We start from the raw sequence: 22,062 nt of genomic DNA, 5'->3' as shown, positions 1-22,062 counted from the left end.
CAAGGTCTATGAGGCACAAGCCTGCGGCCTGCCAGAGAGACGGATGTCACTTCTCATCAGTTCTCTCAGCACGTTTCAGTTCAGTGAACTGTTGTAGTTAACTTCAGGTTATTAGTTTATTTCTAGTCGGAGGGACTGTCACTCATGTCAGAAAGTTAGTAACTTTAGTAAATGATGGATCAGGCGCTGACTCGAGACGCGAACCGTTTAGAACGATTCAGTCCGATTTAGTGAACTGATTAGACCGGTTTACTAAAAAGAACCGGTTCAAAAGAATGGACATCAATGGACCAGAGACAGAGAGATTGCTAACGAAGTGATATTGTACTGAGTTGTGAGAGCGCTGTCAGCGCGAGTTTATTTTGTTTGTATCCGAGAGTTCTGAATAAACACGAGTCCCAGTCACACCGAGTCTGTCTTCCTCCTTATTACCAACTTTGTAACACATGTAATGTACCATTACAGGAGATGAACGAGTTACGAGTAAGTGTTGATTATAGCATTATTTTAAGATATTGTCCTATCATATGAAAAGCATCAGTGACGCGCATTGAGTACACAGCGCAAACAAAGACGCAACAGCAGTAATCGAATGTAATCCAGTTTATTGTGGGGCTAGGCTGGCTAGCCCGGAGACCCTCACGCTTACCCCCCTTCTGCTTAATCTCACGCCGCGTTTGGTGCCTCCGCTGTGGGCCAGATGCAGAACTGGGGGTCGGGGATGTTGGAGGCCGACCGGTCAGTGCAGCCCGAGCTTCAGGTGCGTGAGGTTTATCTCTAAAGATGTGGCTCTGCTGACGTTGAGCAGAAACTCACGACTGTATGCACATTTTAGAACAGATAGACGCGACGAGGACGTACAAAAACACTGACTCACAAGATAGAAAACACGAAAACACCGTTCTGTCAGGAGAGAGAGAAGCCGCAGTGTGTGCACGAATAATAAAGTTCTGTGTGACTGTGAACTTGAATAATTAGCTACACATCAGAAATCACTGATCACAGATCAGAAGGAACTGAAAAAAGACTTCTGTTTTCATTTGTACATCCAAACACTGAGAAACTGCCAGCATTCACTCGTTCACAAGCCATGATCTCTCGAGGAGAAACAAATATGGCCCTCGCATGGGCGTGCCAGATTCTCTGGGCGGAGGAAAGGGAGGAAACCGTTCCTGTGTGGACGTCATAACAGGAGAATTCAAGATCAGCTCGTCTGGGCTGTCATTTTCTCAAAGGCAGAGAAAGACAGCCAGAACTCGGTTTACACCGATCAAAATTTCTAGCCACTTGGGGACAATATTCAGGCTAGGGGAACTCATATTAATGTTGAAAAACCTCATAAAATGAAAATTTCATGCCATGGGACCTTTAAAACCTTTTTTTTTTTCCCGCTGGGGCAGGTTTTGGTTTTATTTATCTGGAAACAGTGTTGTTATTGTTAAATAAAACAAAAGTTATTTTCGGTAACTGAAATAAAGCTATATTAACTTATAAATATTAGATGAAAAACTTGTTAAAATGTTGCCTTGGCAACTAACTGAAATAAATAAGTTGAAATTGAAGTATTTGAAAATTTCCAAAATGAAACATTTAAAAAAGTAAATAAAAACAAATATTGATTAATACTATAATATTATATAAATACTCTTTTTTCATTTGTGTATTACCTGCAAAGATGTTGACACATGACAGGAAGTGATGTCATTGACTGAGCCTGTTCCAGCACTGCTATGAGTGGATGGGCACTGAGGTGAGTGGGAGGGGTCTTTTCTGCCGTAGAAAGCCGATTGGACGGTGATGGAGGTTCTGGGCGGACAGCGGACAATCAGGAATTCTCCGTCACATGCCTGTTCTGTGTAATTCCTCAGCACACGGGACAGATAACCTTCCATAGAAAGAAAACACAGCTGTTATTATCATTCACTGTAAACTATCATCTTCTCACATATCTCATTTTCAAACTCTGAAGAAAAAAAAACGAGTGTGATTTGTCTGTTGTCTAAGGTGCTCCTGAACTACCCAATATATTATTCAGTAAGTAACCACATCAGTACTGTTAAATGAGTGCTTCTGCTTTCTGTTTAAGTAGGTTCAACAAAGAAAGTGTCTTATCCTAACAGTCCAGCTTCACAACGGAAATAAGCGTTTTACACAAACACTTCCGTGCCGAGTGAGTGATGTCAACTCTGTTCATCAAAGGAATAATGGAAACACAGACACACAAAGCACTAAACATTACCTCAATATACACAACCAGCCCAGACCTGCAGGGATCAGACCACCAAAGGCTCAACACACACACACACACACACACACACACACACACACACACACACACAGTTTGCGTGTTTTTTATGGGGACTTTCCATACACATAATGATTTTTATACAGTACAAACTGTATATTCTATCCCATAATCCTTAACCTACTGACCACACAAAACTTTCTGCATTTTTACGTTTTCAAAAAACATAATTTTGTATGATTTATAAGCTGTTTTCCTCATGGGGACCATCTTTGTGGGGACATTTTGTCCCAATAACATAGGGTTTAACAGGACCACACACACACACGCACGCACGCACGCACGCACGCACGCACACACACACACACACAATCAAGGCTCCTTTATCCTCTATTAATCTTAATGAGCTTCATTTGTCACGGTCAGCGCATTTAGACACAGTTACAGTAACAAGACCACAGAAATCAGGGGGCGGGGCTTATGACATCAGGAAACACACATTTAACTATTCAAAGCTTGTCAATCATCAGAGAGGAAGACGCTGAGAGTGACTGCATCACGTCAATCTATTCCTAAAATTCATTGCGTTCATCTCAAACGGATATGCTAGTCATAAATGTGAGCTTAAAGTCTTTTTTATGAAATATTGCAGTATTTATTATAAATGATTTATCTGTGCACATCATTGTTGTTTTTATTCATGTGCCTCATAGTCTTCAATCAAAATATCTTCCCCTATAGCATCTCGCCTGATGATGTGTTTACTGGCACGAGGGCGGGGCAACCTGTCAATCACATGAGATCAACCAATAGCAAGTCACAACCATCCAATCAATTCCCCATGAGCAAAGTCCCGCCCTACATTTGTTCTTGTTCCAGAAGCCATTTCTGTACGTCACAATAAGTAAGAAAAGGCTTGCAACTTCCGCTTCATGCCGACTTTAAGATGAAAAAGTGTTTTGAAACGTTTGAAATTTCCTTGTTGTGATATCATGTTAATGATAACATTCGCATCAAATATGTATAATGCATAGCAAGAGCTTTTCGTTAGGATTTTCCCTTTCCCAATGGGAGTTTCCTGGTTACTGCACACCTTTTTATTAAAATTCATAATAAATCGCATGGTCACCATGCAACATGGTTGTAATCGGCCTCAGATAAATAGCAAAAATAACAAAGATACTCAAATGCATTCATACTGATGGAAAAATAATGAAATAATAATGCTGAAAGACTGGTGTAATACAGAAGGCCTGTTCTCCTGCTCATGAAAGGAATGCTGTACAATCCACTCGGGATTCCTCGGAGTGCTTTAGGCTTTCCGAACACAATCCCTCCTGCTATTGTTCTCGGAAAGAAGCCAACATTCCAGCCGCTGATTGACAGCTCCTTTCACCAATCACGGCTCAAATGACAGACAACACCTGTGTGGGATCTCCAATCAGAGAACGGCCTCTAGGCCAGCGATCACACGAATATGAAGCGCTTTAAAGCAGCTCAGGTGGAGGTTTACCTGAACACAACATACAATAAACAGAAGACAAGAATAAAACCAGGTCATAACAGACAGAAAGAGCCAGTGCTGCAGGGAAGAGAGCAACAGTCGGGTTCCAGAAGCAAAAACTCCATTTGTTTTCTCCATAGGGAAATTGAATTTGAACGATAGCTTATAAACCTTTAAAGACTGTGAGCTACGAGGTTGTTAATTGATAGCATTGGCTTCTGTTGACACAGTCAGCCTGCGCTAAAGGGATAGTTCACCCAAAAACGAAAATTTAATGTTTTTTCTGCTTACCCCCCAGGGCATCCAAGATGTAGGTGTCTTTGTTTCTTCAGTAGAACACAAATGAAGATTTTTAACTCCAACCGTTGCTGTGTGCCAGTGGTATAATGCATGTGAATGGGGTCTAATTCTATTAGAGTAAAAAAAAACATGCACAGACGACTTCAAATTAAACCCTGAGGCTCGTGACGACACATTGATGTCTTAAGACGCGAAACGATCAGTCTCTGCGAGAAACCCAACGGTATTTATGCTATTATTTCACCTCATATCAGACGAATGTCATCAGCTCTCCAGACCGCCATCACTTCCTGTGAGTAAGGTCAAAATACCAGCCGGGTCATAGATATTAGGGGTGGCACGGTTCACAAAACCCACGGTTCGGTTCGTATCACGGTTTTAGGGTCACGGTTTTCGGTTCTGTACGGTTCTTTTTGTTGTTGTTTTTTATCGTTAACACTCCAGAAATTTACTTCAGCATATGATATATATGGCTTAATCATCCACAATTAGGATACAGTATTAAAAATTGTTATATCAAGTTGTTTCCTAACTGGCTGTCAACCGAGTCCGACACATTGCCGTACATTTTTCATGTTAATCATATCAATTTTGATCAGAACAATGCACTGTGGCTTTAATTCAGCTGACCTGATTAACACATTTCACCAAGTGTCCCGTGTGTTTCACAATCACCATATGACATCCAGCGCTGGGAAAAAATAACATAAAATACACGAAAACACAACACTGCCAGAAGTTTTTGCCCAAACTTCAAAGGCATGTTTAAATTATTAGAACTAGAAGCATATCTTAACTTTTAAATGTTACATTTATCATGTGAACTACTTATATACAGCATGTTATATGAATGTGTGTATGAGACAGAGGGGAACACGGTCGCATTTGCAGCAGATATGTTGCCCTTCATAAATCAAAGCACGAGACAGACAGGGCTCGGAGGAGAACACTGGAAAATGTGACAGACTATATTTGCCTGTCCCACAGATTCACACTCTCACAGACAGACACACACACACACACCCACACACACACACACACACACACACACACACACACACACACACACACACACACACACACACACACACACACACACACACACACACACACACACACACACACACACACACACACACACAATCTCCCACAGACTCACACACACACTCAATCTCCCACAGACTCACACACACACACACACACACACACACACACACACACACACACACACACACACACACACACACACACACACACACCAGACACACTCTCTCTCACACCAGCCGCGGTTCAGTGCGAGAGCGGGTGCCGCGCCGCGCGTGCCCGCTGCGCATACACACACTGGCAGTGTTTGTCTCGCGAGTCGCGCAGCACCCGCTCTCGCACTGCATCTTCCCTGCTATACGATGCTAGCGCATCCTCCAACTCCGGCAGCCTTCCTTATCTCTCCCACTTTCATTTCTACATGTGACGTGACCTGCAGCACTCCACTTTTACTTTACTGTATGTCCACACAAACCTCTTATTTCGCGCGAAAAGGACACCAGCTGTCTGAGGTAACATGCGGGCACGAGGATACATTGCGCAGGCGCGAACCGTGCGACACACACACACCGAACCGACACAAGCGAACCGAACGGTTCGGTTTTTTTCCATGTACCGTGCCACCCCTAATAGATATATATACGTAGAATCCTCATTCAAGCGATCCGCGCAGGCACTTTTTATTTTTTATTTTTATTTATTTTTTTATTTTTTTATTTTTATTTTTTTTACGTACATGTTGGCACTGAAAAAAGGAGTGGCTTTTAATCTCATTGTATATGTGTATAGTGACAATAAAAGGCATTCATTCATTCACTAATGAGGAATCTATGTATATAACTATGGTCAAGTTACATGCATTGCATTGAGGATTACAATGTTGTAATGATGAAATTTTGGCAAAAGTAGTATACATATGGAATACCGCAAAAATAAAAAGATGGCCATTTCGAAACATGGACCAAAAAGAGGATGAAGTGGAAAAAGTGGAAGTGTCATGTGCTCGGTCATGTGATGTGAGAGGGCAAAAGGGGGTAATTTACTGCCCTCCTAGTGCCCTAAAACACAGACACTGGATGAGAGATGGTCAATTAGAAACAGAGTGGAAAAGACAGAGAGAGAAAACAGGCGTTAGTAGTGCTGGAGTTTCCCTCTGTTTAAATGATGCTGCGCTGTGATTGGTGGAGAGGGATGACGGGCGAATTCCACACGTCTGCAGAGTAACGTGAAGCAAAACACAATAAACACACTGACACATGCACACACACGCACTATCCAGCACTCGGCCTGTTTGGCGTTCAGTGTTATTTGTGAAAGGTGAGCTGTCTGTGTGTGTGTGTGTGTGCGTGTGTGTGTGTGTGTGTGTGTGTGTCCTGCATACTTTCTTATTTTCTGAACATTTGACATTCAACAGGAGCGGAAACTACAATCTGACAACATTCATCAGCATCCACACAAACAGACACTGTTCAGACTACAGGGTCAATCTTCAAATGTGGTGCATTTTTGAATTCATGACCCTTTGATGAGCAGGATATGATGATATTTAACAATATTTATTGTGTATATGAAAACATTTCATTAAAAGGGCAATGGATTAAAAAGCCTTAAAAATACATATTAGAAGATTTGTATTTTTTGTTTGTGTTAAATGTACATAATTTCCTTTGGGGGAAATTTTGATCATGTTTCATTATAATACGAGATGCACCACATACAGAGATTGACTCAACAATGCTTTAACATTAATCAAATGAAAACATACCGTTGCTTAATATTTTTGTGGAAACGGTGATGCATTTTTTCAGGATTCATTCAAAAGAACAGCATCTATTTGAAATAGAAGTATTTTGTAAAATTATAAGGGTCAATGACAAATTAGAAAAATAATAATTTTTTTAAAGATAAAAAAATAATAATTTTAGGCAAAAGTGTTTTAAAATGCATTTTTATGTCCAAAAAATGTATGGGGTTGATTCATATTGGTTTTACAGACTTTAAGAAAGCATTAATTCATTATTAAACAAGATTTCTGATTTTACCACCCAGAAAATGTCAGGTGGTGCGATCATATATTAATTTAAAATAATATTCATATAGATATGAATCATTGTAAAATGCATATCACATGGTAAATTCCCTTTCCCTTTTCTATGTATTGCCCTTTTAGTCCAATTCATATAAACGGACACTTTTCTATGTGTTCAGAACACAATTTTCCATAAGGAGTTTCTATTTGTATACATTATATAATGGTTTACATTTATATTTCTTACTTCATTTTGCCATTGCAGTGGGAATTGATATTTTTAAATGTAAATTTGCTGGTCGCACCACCTGACATTTTAGGTCTTTGAAACACCACAACTCAAAAAGTCAATTGAATTTCAAAAATATTAAAAGAGTATCTTATAAATGAAATATTGTAGATCAATTTGTATTTTTTTTTTTGTTTTTTTTTAGGAAAATAATGAATTTATAGTGAATCAAAAAATGACCCATAAATGCATTTAGTCATTTTCGACCAATTCAATGCATACATGTTGAATAAAATTGTGTTAAAATATTACAACTTTAACAATAGACTATGCCTTTTTCTTATTAGTATGCAAAACACTATGCAGTATGTAATGATGAACATTTCAAACTGTAGTTACACTATTGTGATATGACCTTTGCTATTTTGCATGTTTAATTCAGCGGGCGCTCCATCATCTAAAAAAATAAATGATTATTTTGATTATTTTATTCAATTGCAAGTAAAAATGTCTTTAATGTCTTCTGGTCAGAAGAAAGAGATGGTTGAATTAACACGTGTGTATAATGTGACAAGAGCCGAACTGGTGCAACTAATCGTCTTTAGTCCTCAGAAAGTCTTTAGCGTGACTCACTGGAGCGGCACTAAAGCGGCTCTACTGCCGCCCGCGGGGGATATTTCTGGAAAATTATAGAGCGGAATTTAACATGAGAGAGGAGATATTGAGGAGGAATTCCCTCAAAACCTGCACGCAGCTGTTAGGAGACCATCTCCAGCCAACAGGAACCACACACACACACCCTAAACCACACGCTCAACGCTTAAGGGCAAAATACTGCTTAAATAAATGGACAGTGGTCACATCAAAGCTCTAAATGAGCATATGATTTATTCTAAAAACTGTCATTAACCTCAGGATGACCTGACGTGACCTCTGATGCTCAACCTCAGAAAACAGGAAACACACAACACTGAGTGTGTGTGTGTGGTCTAGGTAAACTCTATGAAATGTTCCCACAAGGATGGCAATATACAAAATCCTTGTCCCTGTGGGGACATTTTTGGTCCCCATGAGGAAAACAGCGTATAAATCAGACTAAGTGATGTTTTTTGAACATGTATAAATGCCTGTAGTTGTGTGTGATGGGTAGGTTTAGGGGTCGGGTTAGTGTAAGGAGAGAGAATATACAGTTTGTACAGTATAAAAATCATTAAGTCTATGGAAAGTCCCCATAAAACGTGTGTGTGTGCACGTGTGTGCAGAGAGAGTGTCAACATGGCACAACAATAGAGATTAGAGGCTGCTAATGAATTACACACACACACACACACACACACACACACACACACACACACACACACACACACACACACACACACACACACACACACACACACACACACACACACACACACACACACACACACACACACAGATCAGCTGAAGGGGCTTAGATCTCAGAGTTTTCAAGGAATAGTTCACCCAAAAATAATTTTTAAATCCTGTCGTTATTTATTCGCCCTCGTATCATTTCAAACCAGTATGCTGTGATTTTTTTTCCTGCAGAACACAATAAGAGAAAGATTGAAGAACCTTTTTTTGTGTGTATATGTAAAACATTTTCTAAATGTCTGCCTCCTCTATTTCACTTGATTTGATTTCCAGCAGCAGAGGTTGTTCCTGTACTATTTTCAGCCTTTTACACTTGTGATGCCATAACTATGATGATTTTTGAACTACTGGTAACTTTTTTTTCAGCTTGGTGTCATTTAACGGTCTGGTTGGACTGGAGAGAAAGATTTGAATTGAAAAACGTGTCTCCATATGCAGGAGAAGTGTTAGTATCGTAAATGAAAACCATTAACCCTATAAAACCTATACCGCGTTTCCACCGCAGGAACTTTCCCCAGGAACTAGGGACTTTGGGGGGGAACTCGGTGTGTTTTGACCGCAGGAACCAGGGTCTAAATGATGTTCCGGATAAAAATTTCCCCCTCAAAACGGCCCTGCTCACGAGGTAGTACTTTTTCAAAGTTCAGGAACTTTCGGGGGTGGGACTTGGGCGCTGAACATGATTGGCTGAGTTTACGCAGCATTTTATTTCAACCTAAAAGTCTGTCACGGTGCACACTGTAAGAGTCATTTACTATTCGAATAAACAATGGAGTTTAAAAAATACGACTGATTATCCGACGACGAGGTTCAGGCTTTATTAAGTTTATATGCGGAGGCAGGGGCGTAAATTTCATCAAACAGTTGGGGGGGGACAATAAACATATCATTTCTCAAGAGCAATTTTTGAAGGGGACACAAATAATACAGCCAAAATCGTACATGTAATACCACAAAAACCATTTTGTACTTACTTGAGGTTTTGGTGCAATGAAAAATGATCTAATGTCCGTTTTTTTCTGTTCTGTGTCATTTTATCTGACCAACAACACAAAGCGATAGTTGTTTAAATATGAGTACGGTTCACTACGCAGTCATATTATAGCCTAATTATTAAATTATCTTGCGTCCTCAACATAGTTTTTTATACTATAATATTCAGACATTTAGATATTCAACTGCAGCAAGCCCTGTGATCTGCCACTTATTATCATATTGAGCATAATCCAACACAGATTGTGAGTATCAATATCAAATATAATCCTTCAGGCTTTCGAGGAAGGTTTATTTGTTCATCTCTCAATCTTCATGGTATTGCATTGAATTATGTATTTAAACTACAGAGCTTTGATCATAAAACTAAGAATTTAAATATCATCTTGCGAGACATATTATTGGCAGATATAGAGTGACGAATGATATTTATTAGTGCTGTCAAACGATTAATCCATCCAAAATAAAAGCTTGTTTACATAATATATGTGTGTACTGTGTATAATTATTATAAAACTTGAATACACACACACACACACATACACGTATATATAGTATTTAAGAAATATTTGCATGTACTGTATATGTATTTATATAATTTATATTATATATAAACATAAATATTTAATATACAAATATAAAAATAAATCTTAAATATATACATGCATGTGTGTGTATTTATACATAATTATTATACACAGCACACACATATATTATGTAAACACAAACGTCATGATGAATTAATTGTGATTAATCGTTTGACAGCACTAATATTTATATAATTTGTGAGTATTCTGTTATATTGTTATGAAAATCACATTACAGGCTATCAGAATATCATCTTACATTTTAGCCATATAGTTTAAATATCAGTGTTTGCACCAAATTGCATATTTCAGCTCAATTTTGGCCTCTGAATAAAACTGAGATGTTTTCTCTTCCTTAAATATGACCTCCATATTCTCACTATATGAGCCATAAAAGCCTGATGTATCAAATATGATACTCAACAAAAAGCATATGCATTTTCTTTAAAAAATATATTTTGTCTAAACCTTCAATAAACTGTTCCATTAAAAAAGTAGATTTTTTTTACTACCATTTCATATGTCAGGCTTTACAGGGTTAATATGATGAAAAACTAAAAGTAAAAAATATATATATTTTCATAAAAGGAGAGTTTGCAAAATAAAAATAACCTAGAAAGGCACTTTAAATGTGACTATAATACAAAAAGGAAATGAACACTTTACAGACATATCAACCGTACGGTCACGCATACTTTTGGAAAATTATGGCAAACAGGTGTTTCTGTATTTCTCTTATGTTTTGCCATATTTTTATTGTTTAGACTACACCCTACTAACTACAACATTATGGTTTGATTCCCTAATTAACTGATATTAACTGATGTTTGACCCTATTATTTGATGACCAATCAGCAACTTCATTCGTCAGACTGATGCTGTCCCATCCCTCCATGCCAAAAGCAGACAAGTGGGTGAGGCAATAGAGCTTTAGAAGATTTTTTTCACACTCCAAGTAATGTCTAAATGTCTACCGTACGGTTGAGAAATCAATTAAAGGGTTAAATCGAATTCAAGAGAAGATGAAGATGTAAAACAAACAATCAAGAGCTACATTTTGAAATGAGCAGTTTAGGTGCAGGTGAATCTGAAAACACCAAATAATAAAGAAAAGTGCTTGAAGAAAACAAACTCAATGCAATAAAGGGAGGGAAAAAAGTTTTATGGCTGCTTTTCTCTAAGAGCGAGAAGGAGAGTGAGCGAGAGCGCTTTAACGGATCAGGATGTGATCAACAAAACAAAAGCTCCTTGTTCTCATCTGCTCCTCCACCTCTGCTCTCCTCTCTCTCTTTCTACTTGTGTTTTCTCCCACTGCACATCCATCTATCTATCATCTATCTTTTCCTTTGTTAAATGTGAGCTGTAACACCTGATGTTGTCCATTAACATTCCCACTCAGCTCAATGACGGCTGCTACAATATAACATATCATAAAAATGCACAGATATTTATCTAATCAGAATACAATGCAGCTTTTAACCAGATATGAAACCTTGACCTCTTGGTATGAATATGTGTGTTTTATGTGCACTTTTTACCACTATAAAAAACCTTTTGTGGAATGTAAAGGCTCTTCGTGGAGCCAATAAAGAACCTTTAGTTTTGTGTGTAAGTGGCGTCTGTTAACTGTGTGTGTGTGTGTGTGTGTGTGTGTGTGTGTGTGTGTGTGTGTGTGTGTGTGTGTGTGTGTGTTAGCAGGTTAAGTGTTGGCTAGTGAGAGAAATAGATAACGCTGATGTTATTACCAAACTTTTGCTAAAATAATGTCTGAACACACATCAGACAGTCCAGAACAAATAAAATAAAATAATGAACGAGGCTAATGAGGTCAAGAAACGAGGTTAAAACTCAGCATTAAAACACAATTTTGCTTCATTATCTTAATAAGGACACTTTGTAGCTAAAGCTAATTATGACTACAGCTAAAGCTATAATTAAGTAAAAGTATAATTAAGTGTAATTAATACTTTTATTCAGCAAGGATGTATTTAAATTGCTCAAAAGTGAGTGAAGACATTAATACTATTACAAAAGATTTATATTTCAAACACTTATTTAAAATTGTAATAATATTACACATTACGGTTTTTACTGTATTTGTGATCAAATACATGCAGAGCAGAAGAGACTTCCTAAAACTAAATTTTTTTACTGACCCCAAACGTTTGAATGGTTGTGTGTATTTATATAGCATAATTAATATAATATATAATACTATAAGTAATCTCCTCTAAAGATTCAGGATCTCAAAAGTCATTGATTGTATAGAGATATATACTCTAAACATCAAACAAGTGTCTTATATGTTTCCATTTTAATTTCTCCTCAGGGTTATGAGGTGCTGCTGATATAACACACACACACAGAGAGACACACACACACACACACACACACACACACACACACACACACACACACACACGCGCACACGCACACACACACACACACAATCACAGCACACAGACAGCGCTCTACCACAGACATAACAACCCAACCACAGGATCTGCTCAAACACAACCCGCCTGATGCTGTGTGTGTGTGTGAGAGAGAGAGAGAAAGAGAGAGAGTACACACAGAGGTGTTTTGATAAAGCACTTCTGCAAAACATAAGATAAGTGATGTGTCTGCTCTAGACAGTGATCGAAACTAGATGTACATTTTCTGAAGAAAATGTAAGCAGTGCTCATCTGAGCAAAAAGGGTGTTGTGTGTGTTTGTAGATGATGTTACAGCTCAAAAGAGTTCCTCCTCAAGTCTCTATCATATTCTGGTCAATAGAAATGGCTCGGGTCCCTCGTTCAATGCAGGTCTGTGGAATTTTTTCACCTGTCTTACAACACACACCTCTCCTTAACAAGAATCATTCATACAGTTTATTAAAGGCTTTAGGGTTTGTTCCAACTCCAGAGCCATAAATCAAACCTTATATATGAACAATAGTAATAGCGGCACTTGATTTAGCAATCACCAGTAATTAACAGAACAGTAAAGAAAAGCGTGTGTGTGTGTGTGTGTGAGAGAGAAGCCTGGACTGGAAAAAGGGTCTTGGAGTTTGGGGAAGGGGGTCTTTTCTACAAACAGAAGGCAGTGGTTTCAAGTTCCACCTCCGGAACAAAGTCCCTCAGAAAAAACACACACACACACACACACACACACACACACACACACACACACACACACACACACACACACACACACACACACACACACACACACACACACACACACACACACACACACACACACACACACACACACACACACACACACACACACACACACACACACACACACACACACACACACACACACACACACTCTCTCTCTCTCTCTCTCTCTGTCTCTCACACACACACCTCTAACCTCTTGGCTTTCTGGAGTATAAAGGTTATTAGAGCGGCTCTCACCTCAGCTAAACTCTCTGATTTCAAGCATTTACTCTCTTCCGACAGAGATTTTTCCATCTTGGCAGAGACAGGACTCTAAGAGATGGAGTGAGATTAGACTTGAAATGTGACCAGAGTTGTGAGCGTTTGGTAACAGACAAATTTATAAAGAAACAAATCTAACTTTAAAACTGGAATCACACTCTAAAAAAAAAAGGTTCTTTATGGCACCAAAAATGGTTCTTGGCTCGTAATCATAAGGGAAGCTTTTTTTAGTGCTATATAGCACCAATTTTGGTGCTTCAGTGTTTCTTCAGTGGTGCTATATAGCACCTTAGTCAAAGAACCGGTGAAGAACCGCTGAAGAACTGCTGAAGCACCAATATTGGTGCTATATAGCACTAAAAAAGCTTCCCTTATGATTACGAGCCAAGAACCATTTTTGGTGCCATAAAGAACCTTTTTTTTTTTAGAGTGCAGTTACTTTCTTAAATCATGTTAAGAAAGAGAGAAGAGAAAGAGAGTGCATGGTATTTTATAACATATATAATTACAGACTTCAAATGTTTGGGATCATTATGATTTTTATTTTGATATAAATTAATACTTCTATTGAGCAAGGATGCATTACATTGAACAAAAGTGAATAATTGATCAAAAATAATAAAGATTTCTGTTTAAAAAAAAAATGCTGTTCTTTTGAACTTTCTATTAATCAAAGAATCCCGGGGGAAAATGTATCAGTTTCCACAAAAATATGAAGCAGCACAACTGATATTGATAATATATATCACAGCATATTAGAATGATTTCTGAAGGATCATGTGACACTGAAGACTGGAGTAATGATGCTGAAAATACAGCTTTGATCACAGGAATAAATTACATTTATAAATATATTCACATAGAAAACAGTTCTTTCATATTGTAATAATATTGCACAATATTACAGTTTTTATTGTATTTTTTAATCAAATAAATGCAGCTTTGAAGAGCAGAAGAGACTTCTTTCAAAAACGTAAAAAAATCTTACCGACCCCAGACTTTTGAACTGTAGTGTTTATATGGTTAGTAATATAATCAAAGCCACACATATGGGGAACAAAAACATTAACCAATAACATCACAGCCAAAAATCAAGAGCCAATCAAATCCAGAAAGAGAAAATCAAGTCCCACCCATACACCAAAACATGCTCTTATGAAGAATAAAATAACTTTTCTTCTGATATGACTAGAGTCTTCATCTCTTTTTAAATGCGTTTATCAAAAATGCAGCTCATTCCTTTCGGTAAAACCTAAAGTTACTTAGCACGCCTTTAAATGCCATTTCATATGGACTTTAAGACTGAAGCACATGAATGACAGTACGACAGTCTTAATGGTGTGTTGGGATCCATCAAACGGTTTGACCTCAGTTGACCTACTGACCTTTTAACAGCCACACATCCCATTCAGCACCTCAATAAGCCCCGCCCACAGCTTTAAGCCTACTTTCACTGTGTAGTGAACACACACACAATGAATCTAAGTGTGTGTCTGTGTGTGTGTGTGTGTGTGTGAAGCTAATTAACCAAGATGAAACACAGCATACACACAAAGGAATGAGGTTCCTGTAGGACAGATGTACAGGCCTGTTGCCCAGCAACAGATGCTCCGTCTCCATCAACAACTTCTGTCACCCTCTTCAAGGACCTGTCAATCAAACGGACATTCCAGAGTGTGTGTGTGTGTGTGTGTGAGTCTTTCAGAGTCACACGATCAGTCCTGTGCGACACAACAGAACAACAACTCTGTGTGTTTGGCTGGAAATAACCAGTGATATTCTGATGAGCATCTTTTCTTTGACAGGACAGCTCAACTGTTGGCGCTCATGAGAATCCCAAAAGTCCTGGTCATATTTCAAAATAGAAAATTATACTTTACTTCAACATAAAAATCCTATTTCTAATGTGTTGCATTGTGATTATTCCTATGACAATTAAAACGTGTTACAATTCGCATTACTGTAATTCTAATATAGTCTTGTTTCTTTAATATGAATGAAAACCATTTTTATTAACTTAAATCGGCAGAAATAAATAATAATAAATAAAGGCAATTAAAGTAGAACAAATATTACCATGATGTAAAATAATCTACAATTAAATAAACAATTAAACAACAATAATGTTGCAGTGCAATAGGCTTCATATATATACATATATATTGTGTGACGTGTGTATACTGTGTTTATATATATATATATATATATATATATATATATATATATATATATATATATATATATATATATATATATATATATTACAGCAATGTGATTTTTTAAAATTATTAATGATATTTAAATATGCAAAAATAGTGTAAAGATATGCTTAATTATATATATATATATATATATATATATATATATATATATATATATATATATATATATATATATATATATATATATATACATACACATACATACATACATACATACATACATACATACATACAGTATATATTGGTCACTGATTCAATGTGAAAAAAATATTTGAATTATTTATATTCACACACACACACACACACACACACACACACACACACACACACACACACACACACACACACACACACATATTAAGGCTCTTGTCTTCTATAAAGCTGCTTTGAATCAGTTTGTATTATGTAAAGCACTATACAAATAAACCTGACTGTCAATGAAAGTTCAATTGTGATAGGAAAAAAATCCCTGGTGTTTATTTTCCGTCCAAAGCAAAGCTGTGCACATTTGAGTAAATTGAGAGAAATGCAAACAAAATCCTTTAAAAAACAAACAGAGAATGCCATCACACACACACACACACACACACACACACACACACACACACACACACTGAGATCTGCCTTCACTCACCACATCACAGCTGTTTCTGATCAATTCATATCTGTGTCCTTCATTACTTCACAAGCCACAAAACACACACCTTAATAAACCACAGGTAAACTACACATAGTGCCGTGTGTGTGTATCACCATCAAACAATCATAACACTTTGAAAGCGATGTAACAGTCTAAATATGAACAACAGAGTTCATGAAATCAATGCTTCATGTATTTAGCTTATACAGGATCGCTAGGCTATATGAATACTGTACCTATATAATAATATACAATTTCACTCAAATTACAATATTTAACTTGATAACTCAAATTGTAATTTATAATAATAAAAAAGCAAACAGAAGCATTTTCATTAGTAGTTCAGATTCAGCCTAACTGTATATTAAGGTGACATGTAACAGTATAATCCCATGAGCGCGCGCGCGCACGTGCAGTTTCTCTTTGATCGCGTGGGTCACGGAAGTTCCCGCGAAAGAATTTAACTTACAATGTTCACTGATTTCCTCGGAGATAAAATAAACGCTTGCATGTGACACCGACACCTCAAAAATGCATAAAACGACAGAAATAAACCTGGAAAGTCAAAACACAATGCTGAGAACTTCGACTAAACGCCTGAGGACTTCTTTAATCGTTAAAGGGATAATACATAAAGGGCTATCATAAATACGCAAACTTTAGTAGGATGATAATGATGCGTGATATGATGATGATGGTGTTAGTACCTGAGAACTCCTGTGAAGTCTTGGTGAAGCCAGTCAGACACGAGATTCCCAACAACAGCAGTGAATATGAGACATCAGGGAAAAACATCCTTAAATGTCCCATCAGATCCGATGATTCCTGAGAGGATCAGACTTCAGGACATGAAGTGATGTCTGATTCCATGACTTCAGTCTGGAGACACAGGAGAGAGAGTCTGAGGAAGAAGACCTGAGAGAGAGAGAGAGAGAGAGAGAGAGAGAGAGAGAGAGAGAGAGAGAGAGAGAGAGAGAGAGAGAGAGAGAGAATTCCCCCTGGTCCCAAAGTCCTTGAATTTAGGCTCACTGCTAAAGATTTGTCAAAATACTGTAGTGTTAAAGTTTATATAAACAAAGTATTTCTTTAAGATATTAATAATAACAACAGCTGCAAAAGTTTAAAATAAATCAAAACTTTAATATTACATAGTTCACTGTAATAATTTAGCAATATTTCTTTAGATTTTTGTTAATTTCTATAGAAATTATTTTATTTTGTGGTCAGTTTGATTCAATTAAGTTCCCGTTTAAAGGGTTAGTTCACCCAAAAATGAAAATTCTGTCTTTAATTACTCAATTAATCGCTCTAATAGCTCAACGTGACGCGTAACAAGAATGAACCTCATTGGTTCTCGCGTAACACGAGAATGAACCTCATTGGTTCTTGCGGAAGCTCAAACGTGATGCGTAACACGAGAATGAACCTCATTGGTTCTTGCGGAAGCTGAAACGTGATGCGTAACACGAGAATGAACCTCATTGGTTCTTGCGGAAGCTCAAATGTGACGCGTAACACAAGAATGAACCTCATTGGTTCTCGCGTAACACAAGAATGAACCTCATTGGTTCTTGATGAAGCTCAAATGTGATGCGTAACATGAGAATGAACCTCATTGGTTCTTGCGGAAGCTGAAACGTGATGCGTAACACGAGAATGAACCTCATTGGTTCTTGCGGAAGCTGAAATGTGTTGCGTAACACGAGAATGAACCTCATTGGTTCTTGCGGAAGCTCAAATGAATTCACTCTTTGAGTGGTAGTTGTGTAGCTGTCAACGGAGGGACAGAAATCTCTCACATGTCATCAAAAAGATCTTCATTTGTGTTCCGATGATGAATGAAAGTCTTACGGGTTTGGAATTAGGGCGAGTAATTAATGACAGAATTAAACCTTTTGGGTGAACTATCCCTTTAAGTATAATTTCCTTTAATCCCTGCTATTTAGACAGTAGCCTATCAAATGAAGTATAATCACTAATGGGACCAAACCCAGAGATCCAGTGCATCAGAGTTTAACAGGACATACAGGTGAATCAAGCTTTATATCGTCTTTAATGGTGTCATATTGTCTCTGTATTAATGCACCGTTAAAATTAATTACTATACACAATGATAAACGACTGCAATCACAGAAAATACCAAATTACACACAAATAAGCGAGATGAGGAAAACCTACAGGGGTTGGACAGTGAGACTGAAAAACCTGGTTTTAGACCACAGTAATGTATTAGTGTCGTAGGGCCTCCTATTGCAGCCAATACAGCATCAATTCGTCTTGGGAATGACAGATACAGGTCCTTCACAGCGGCATTTTGAGCGTTCCTCTTCCAGAACAGTGTCCAGGTCACTACGTGATGCTGGTGGAGGAAAACGCTTTCTGACTCGCTCCTCCAAAATACCTCAGATCTGGTGACTGTGCAGGCCATGAGAGATGTTCAACATCACTTTCACGTTCATCAGACCGTTCTGTCACACGTCTTGCTGTGTGTGTTTTGGTGCATTATCATGCTGACACACGGCACTCCCTTCAGGGTACAGTGTTTGAAGCATGAGGTGCACATGGTCCTTCAGAACGGTTCGGCAGTTCTTGGCAGAGACGCATCCATCAAACACAGTCAGGAATGCCATGATAATGCAGCACAAACCATCAATGATCTATCCCGTGCTTCACAGTCCGGGTTGAGCCTCTTTGGGGCGTAGCTTACATGGATGTGGGAAAGACAGTGAAGGTGGCATCAGAGAACAGTACATGTTTCACATTGTCCACAGCCCAAGATTTGCACTGTTGGCATCAACGAAACGGACATTTTGGCATTGACACGAGTGACTAAAGATTTGGCTGTTTACTCAGAATTGACTATTTTACTACATTACTCAGGATATCACACCATAAAGACTTGCTGTCCTGGTCACAGATGAGCCAGCGAGACGCGCAACAACAATTTGTCCTCTTTTTAACTCTGATAATGTCTCCCATTATGTTGTGCGGATTGTAATATGTTTGTAATACTTTTGCTCTGCTAATTCAACCTTCAATCTGCTTTTACAGATGAAATATAGAATTAATGAAGACTGGCCACACCTATATTGTCCAGTGATTAATGTAGTTAACAAATTAACCTTATTGTAAAGTGTTACCAACTTATGAAGGTCATTTTACAAAATGGATGCCATTAGTAAATAATTTTGCGTCTCCTTCACCACTATACAAATAATGCATTTTTTTCAATAATTACCCATAATTAAATAATGTCAGGCCTATATTCACTTATCTTACGGACACAATGTAGTTTAACACTTAAAATCGCCTTATTAAACTGGAAAAGACAGCAGAAAATGACTGTTTTCAATTATGCCTTTGAAGATTTCAAGGTCATGTAAAGTAAATAAAACCGATCTGTTCACCAGTTCTACTCTCTCCGCTGGTCCTCATCATGAAAATCTCTTGATGTTCCTCCAGAGCTATAGAGACATCTGCTGGTCAATATGAAGAACTGCAGTAAAGGCCCGTTCACACAGGAATGAGAACTATAAAGATGAGAACTATATTAGTGTCCACAGCGGCAGGTTTATTATATGCGCGCTCTGCAGTTTTGTCGTCTGCCGCTTTAAATGCTTTGTGGATTCTGATTGGCTGTCATGTTCATTGATCATCATCTGGAAAAAAAAAACGTTGTAAAAGCGATTCCAACCATATTGTTCATGTTCACTGTTCATTATCATTATAGTTGTGGTGTGTTTATATTCCTTTACATTTAGGACGATTTTAAAAAAAACATATCTTTATCAAATAAAAACGACATAGACATCAGTTCACTGCCATTTACTTAATTTTCAGGTATTCGGTTTGTTTTGAATGTTTCAGTTTCATGAATTGCTTGTTTAGCAGAAAAGCCTGTTGTCACAAAAGGTCATTTGATAAAGGCCCACCGAAAGTGCCTTGAAATGCACAGCATTATTCAATGTGTTGACATAATTTCCATGGAAACAAGACCGGGCGGGGCATATTGTACAGCTCCTCCCCTTTAAAAAATATAGCCAATAGCGTTTAGCGAGGCATATTGTTCAGCTCCTCCCCTTTTTAAAAATAGCCAATAGCGTTTAGTTTATATCACAGCCCGAGCCCGGCCAGAGCCGTTGAGCTCAGTGAAGCCAGTTTCCTCCTAATCTCTAACCGTTTATCCTCCATATCGCTTTTAAAGTACAGCATTCTGTGCAGGATTCAAACAGGTCTGATACGTTTTCTGGTCTGCAGCGACTCGATCATATGATCCGCTCTGTACCGGTTTGCGTGAAACCACACTTCATTCATCCCAATGGAAGCATAATTACACTCTGAATAATTCCCTATCCCCTATAATATAGTGCACTGTGTCATTCACCATGTAGAAAATAGTAAATGTGTGAACACTGAACAAGTGACTGATTTCAGCGTCTATTTATAGTGTAGGGGGCGGGGCTTCAGATTCTAGAGAGCATTTGATTGGACAGAAAATCTGATGAGAAGTTGGAGTGATGTAATCAAAATCATTGATCCATATTGCGGACTGTAAGTTGAATGCTTATATCTTCTAAGTGCAAATTTTGTCTTTGTTTTGGAGCACACTAACCCAACCAGGGTGCCGCGAGAGCAGGGGTGCCGTGTAAAAGTCCTTCAAATAAATATATATATATATATATATACATTCAAATTTTTCAAATAATTCTCTCTTTGTAAACTTTGTTCAATGCATGCGAGTGCTGCCGTATGTTCGTATATGACCAGTCATTTTCGCCCTCATCACCCGGGTGTAGTGCCAGAAGACGCGAATGAGAAGACTCGCGCGCTGTGAGAAGATTTCTCTCTGTGCTCTCATCCGAGAGCGCGCACACGTCTCACAGCGCGCAAATATTGAGTTCTCTTTCAAGTCTTGCTCTTAAATGGGCAAACTCCCACAAAAAGTATGTCAACATGTCCATCTTGATGAGTATTCTAGCAGACATAGTCTGTATATGCCTTAAGTAAACTTTATACAGTCGAGAAAAGACGACGCATATCCGTGCATTAGGTCTTAAAGGGGCAGTAGCCTTTACTGCCGTCTGTTTAATGTCAAACAACAAAAGACAAGGACATCACTCACTGCTCTTGATTGAATAGCCTTTGTAAGTTTAATAGGATTAATCTTTCATTTATACAGTCAAATATGCAATGTTATTTTACATTTGATCAATTTCTGTACCTGAAAACTAATGTTAGACGTACCTGAAAAGACTTAAATTAAATTATTTCAGGGTTCTTGCAGGTTTCAGAAAGTCAAATTTAAGACCTTTTTAAGACATTTTAAGACCATAAAGATTGAAATTTAAGACCTATACGACGCATTACCAAAATTATTTAAATCAAAGAAATAATAAAAAAAGCAATGACATTAGTAACCCTCCACAGCCAACAACGTGCCAAATGCC

The 22,062-nt window shown here is 37.9% G+C and overlaps 1 protein-coding gene across 1 annotated transcript in view; it reads right to left on the bottom strand.

Annotated features, from left to right (window-relative positions):
- The window catches only part of eva1aa (eva-1 homolog A, regulator of programmed cell death a), a 76,144-nt gene extending 58,648 nt beyond the window's left edge, over positions 1–17,496 (bottom strand). Inside the window, exons 1-2 of the mRNA XM_079832023.1 lie at positions 17,323–17,496; positions 1,668–1,885 (exon numbers count right to left, since the gene is read on the bottom strand). Of these exons, the coding sequence (XP_079688149.1) occupies positions 1,668–1,885; positions 17,323–17,425 (321 nt within the window). The 5' untranslated portion in view covers positions 17,426–17,496. The remainder of the gene's footprint in view (positions 1–1,667; positions 1,886–17,322) is intronic.
- Positions 17,497–22,062: the final 4,566 nt, after the last annotated feature.

This window comes from Gobio gobio, assembly GCF_949357685.1.
Source record: "Gobio gobio genome assembly, chromosome: 12".
Taxonomy (NCBI): domain Eukaryota; kingdom Metazoa; phylum Chordata; class Actinopteri; order Cypriniformes; family Gobionidae; genus Gobio; species Gobio gobio.
This window is presented reverse-complemented; position numbering and strand designations above follow the sequence as displayed.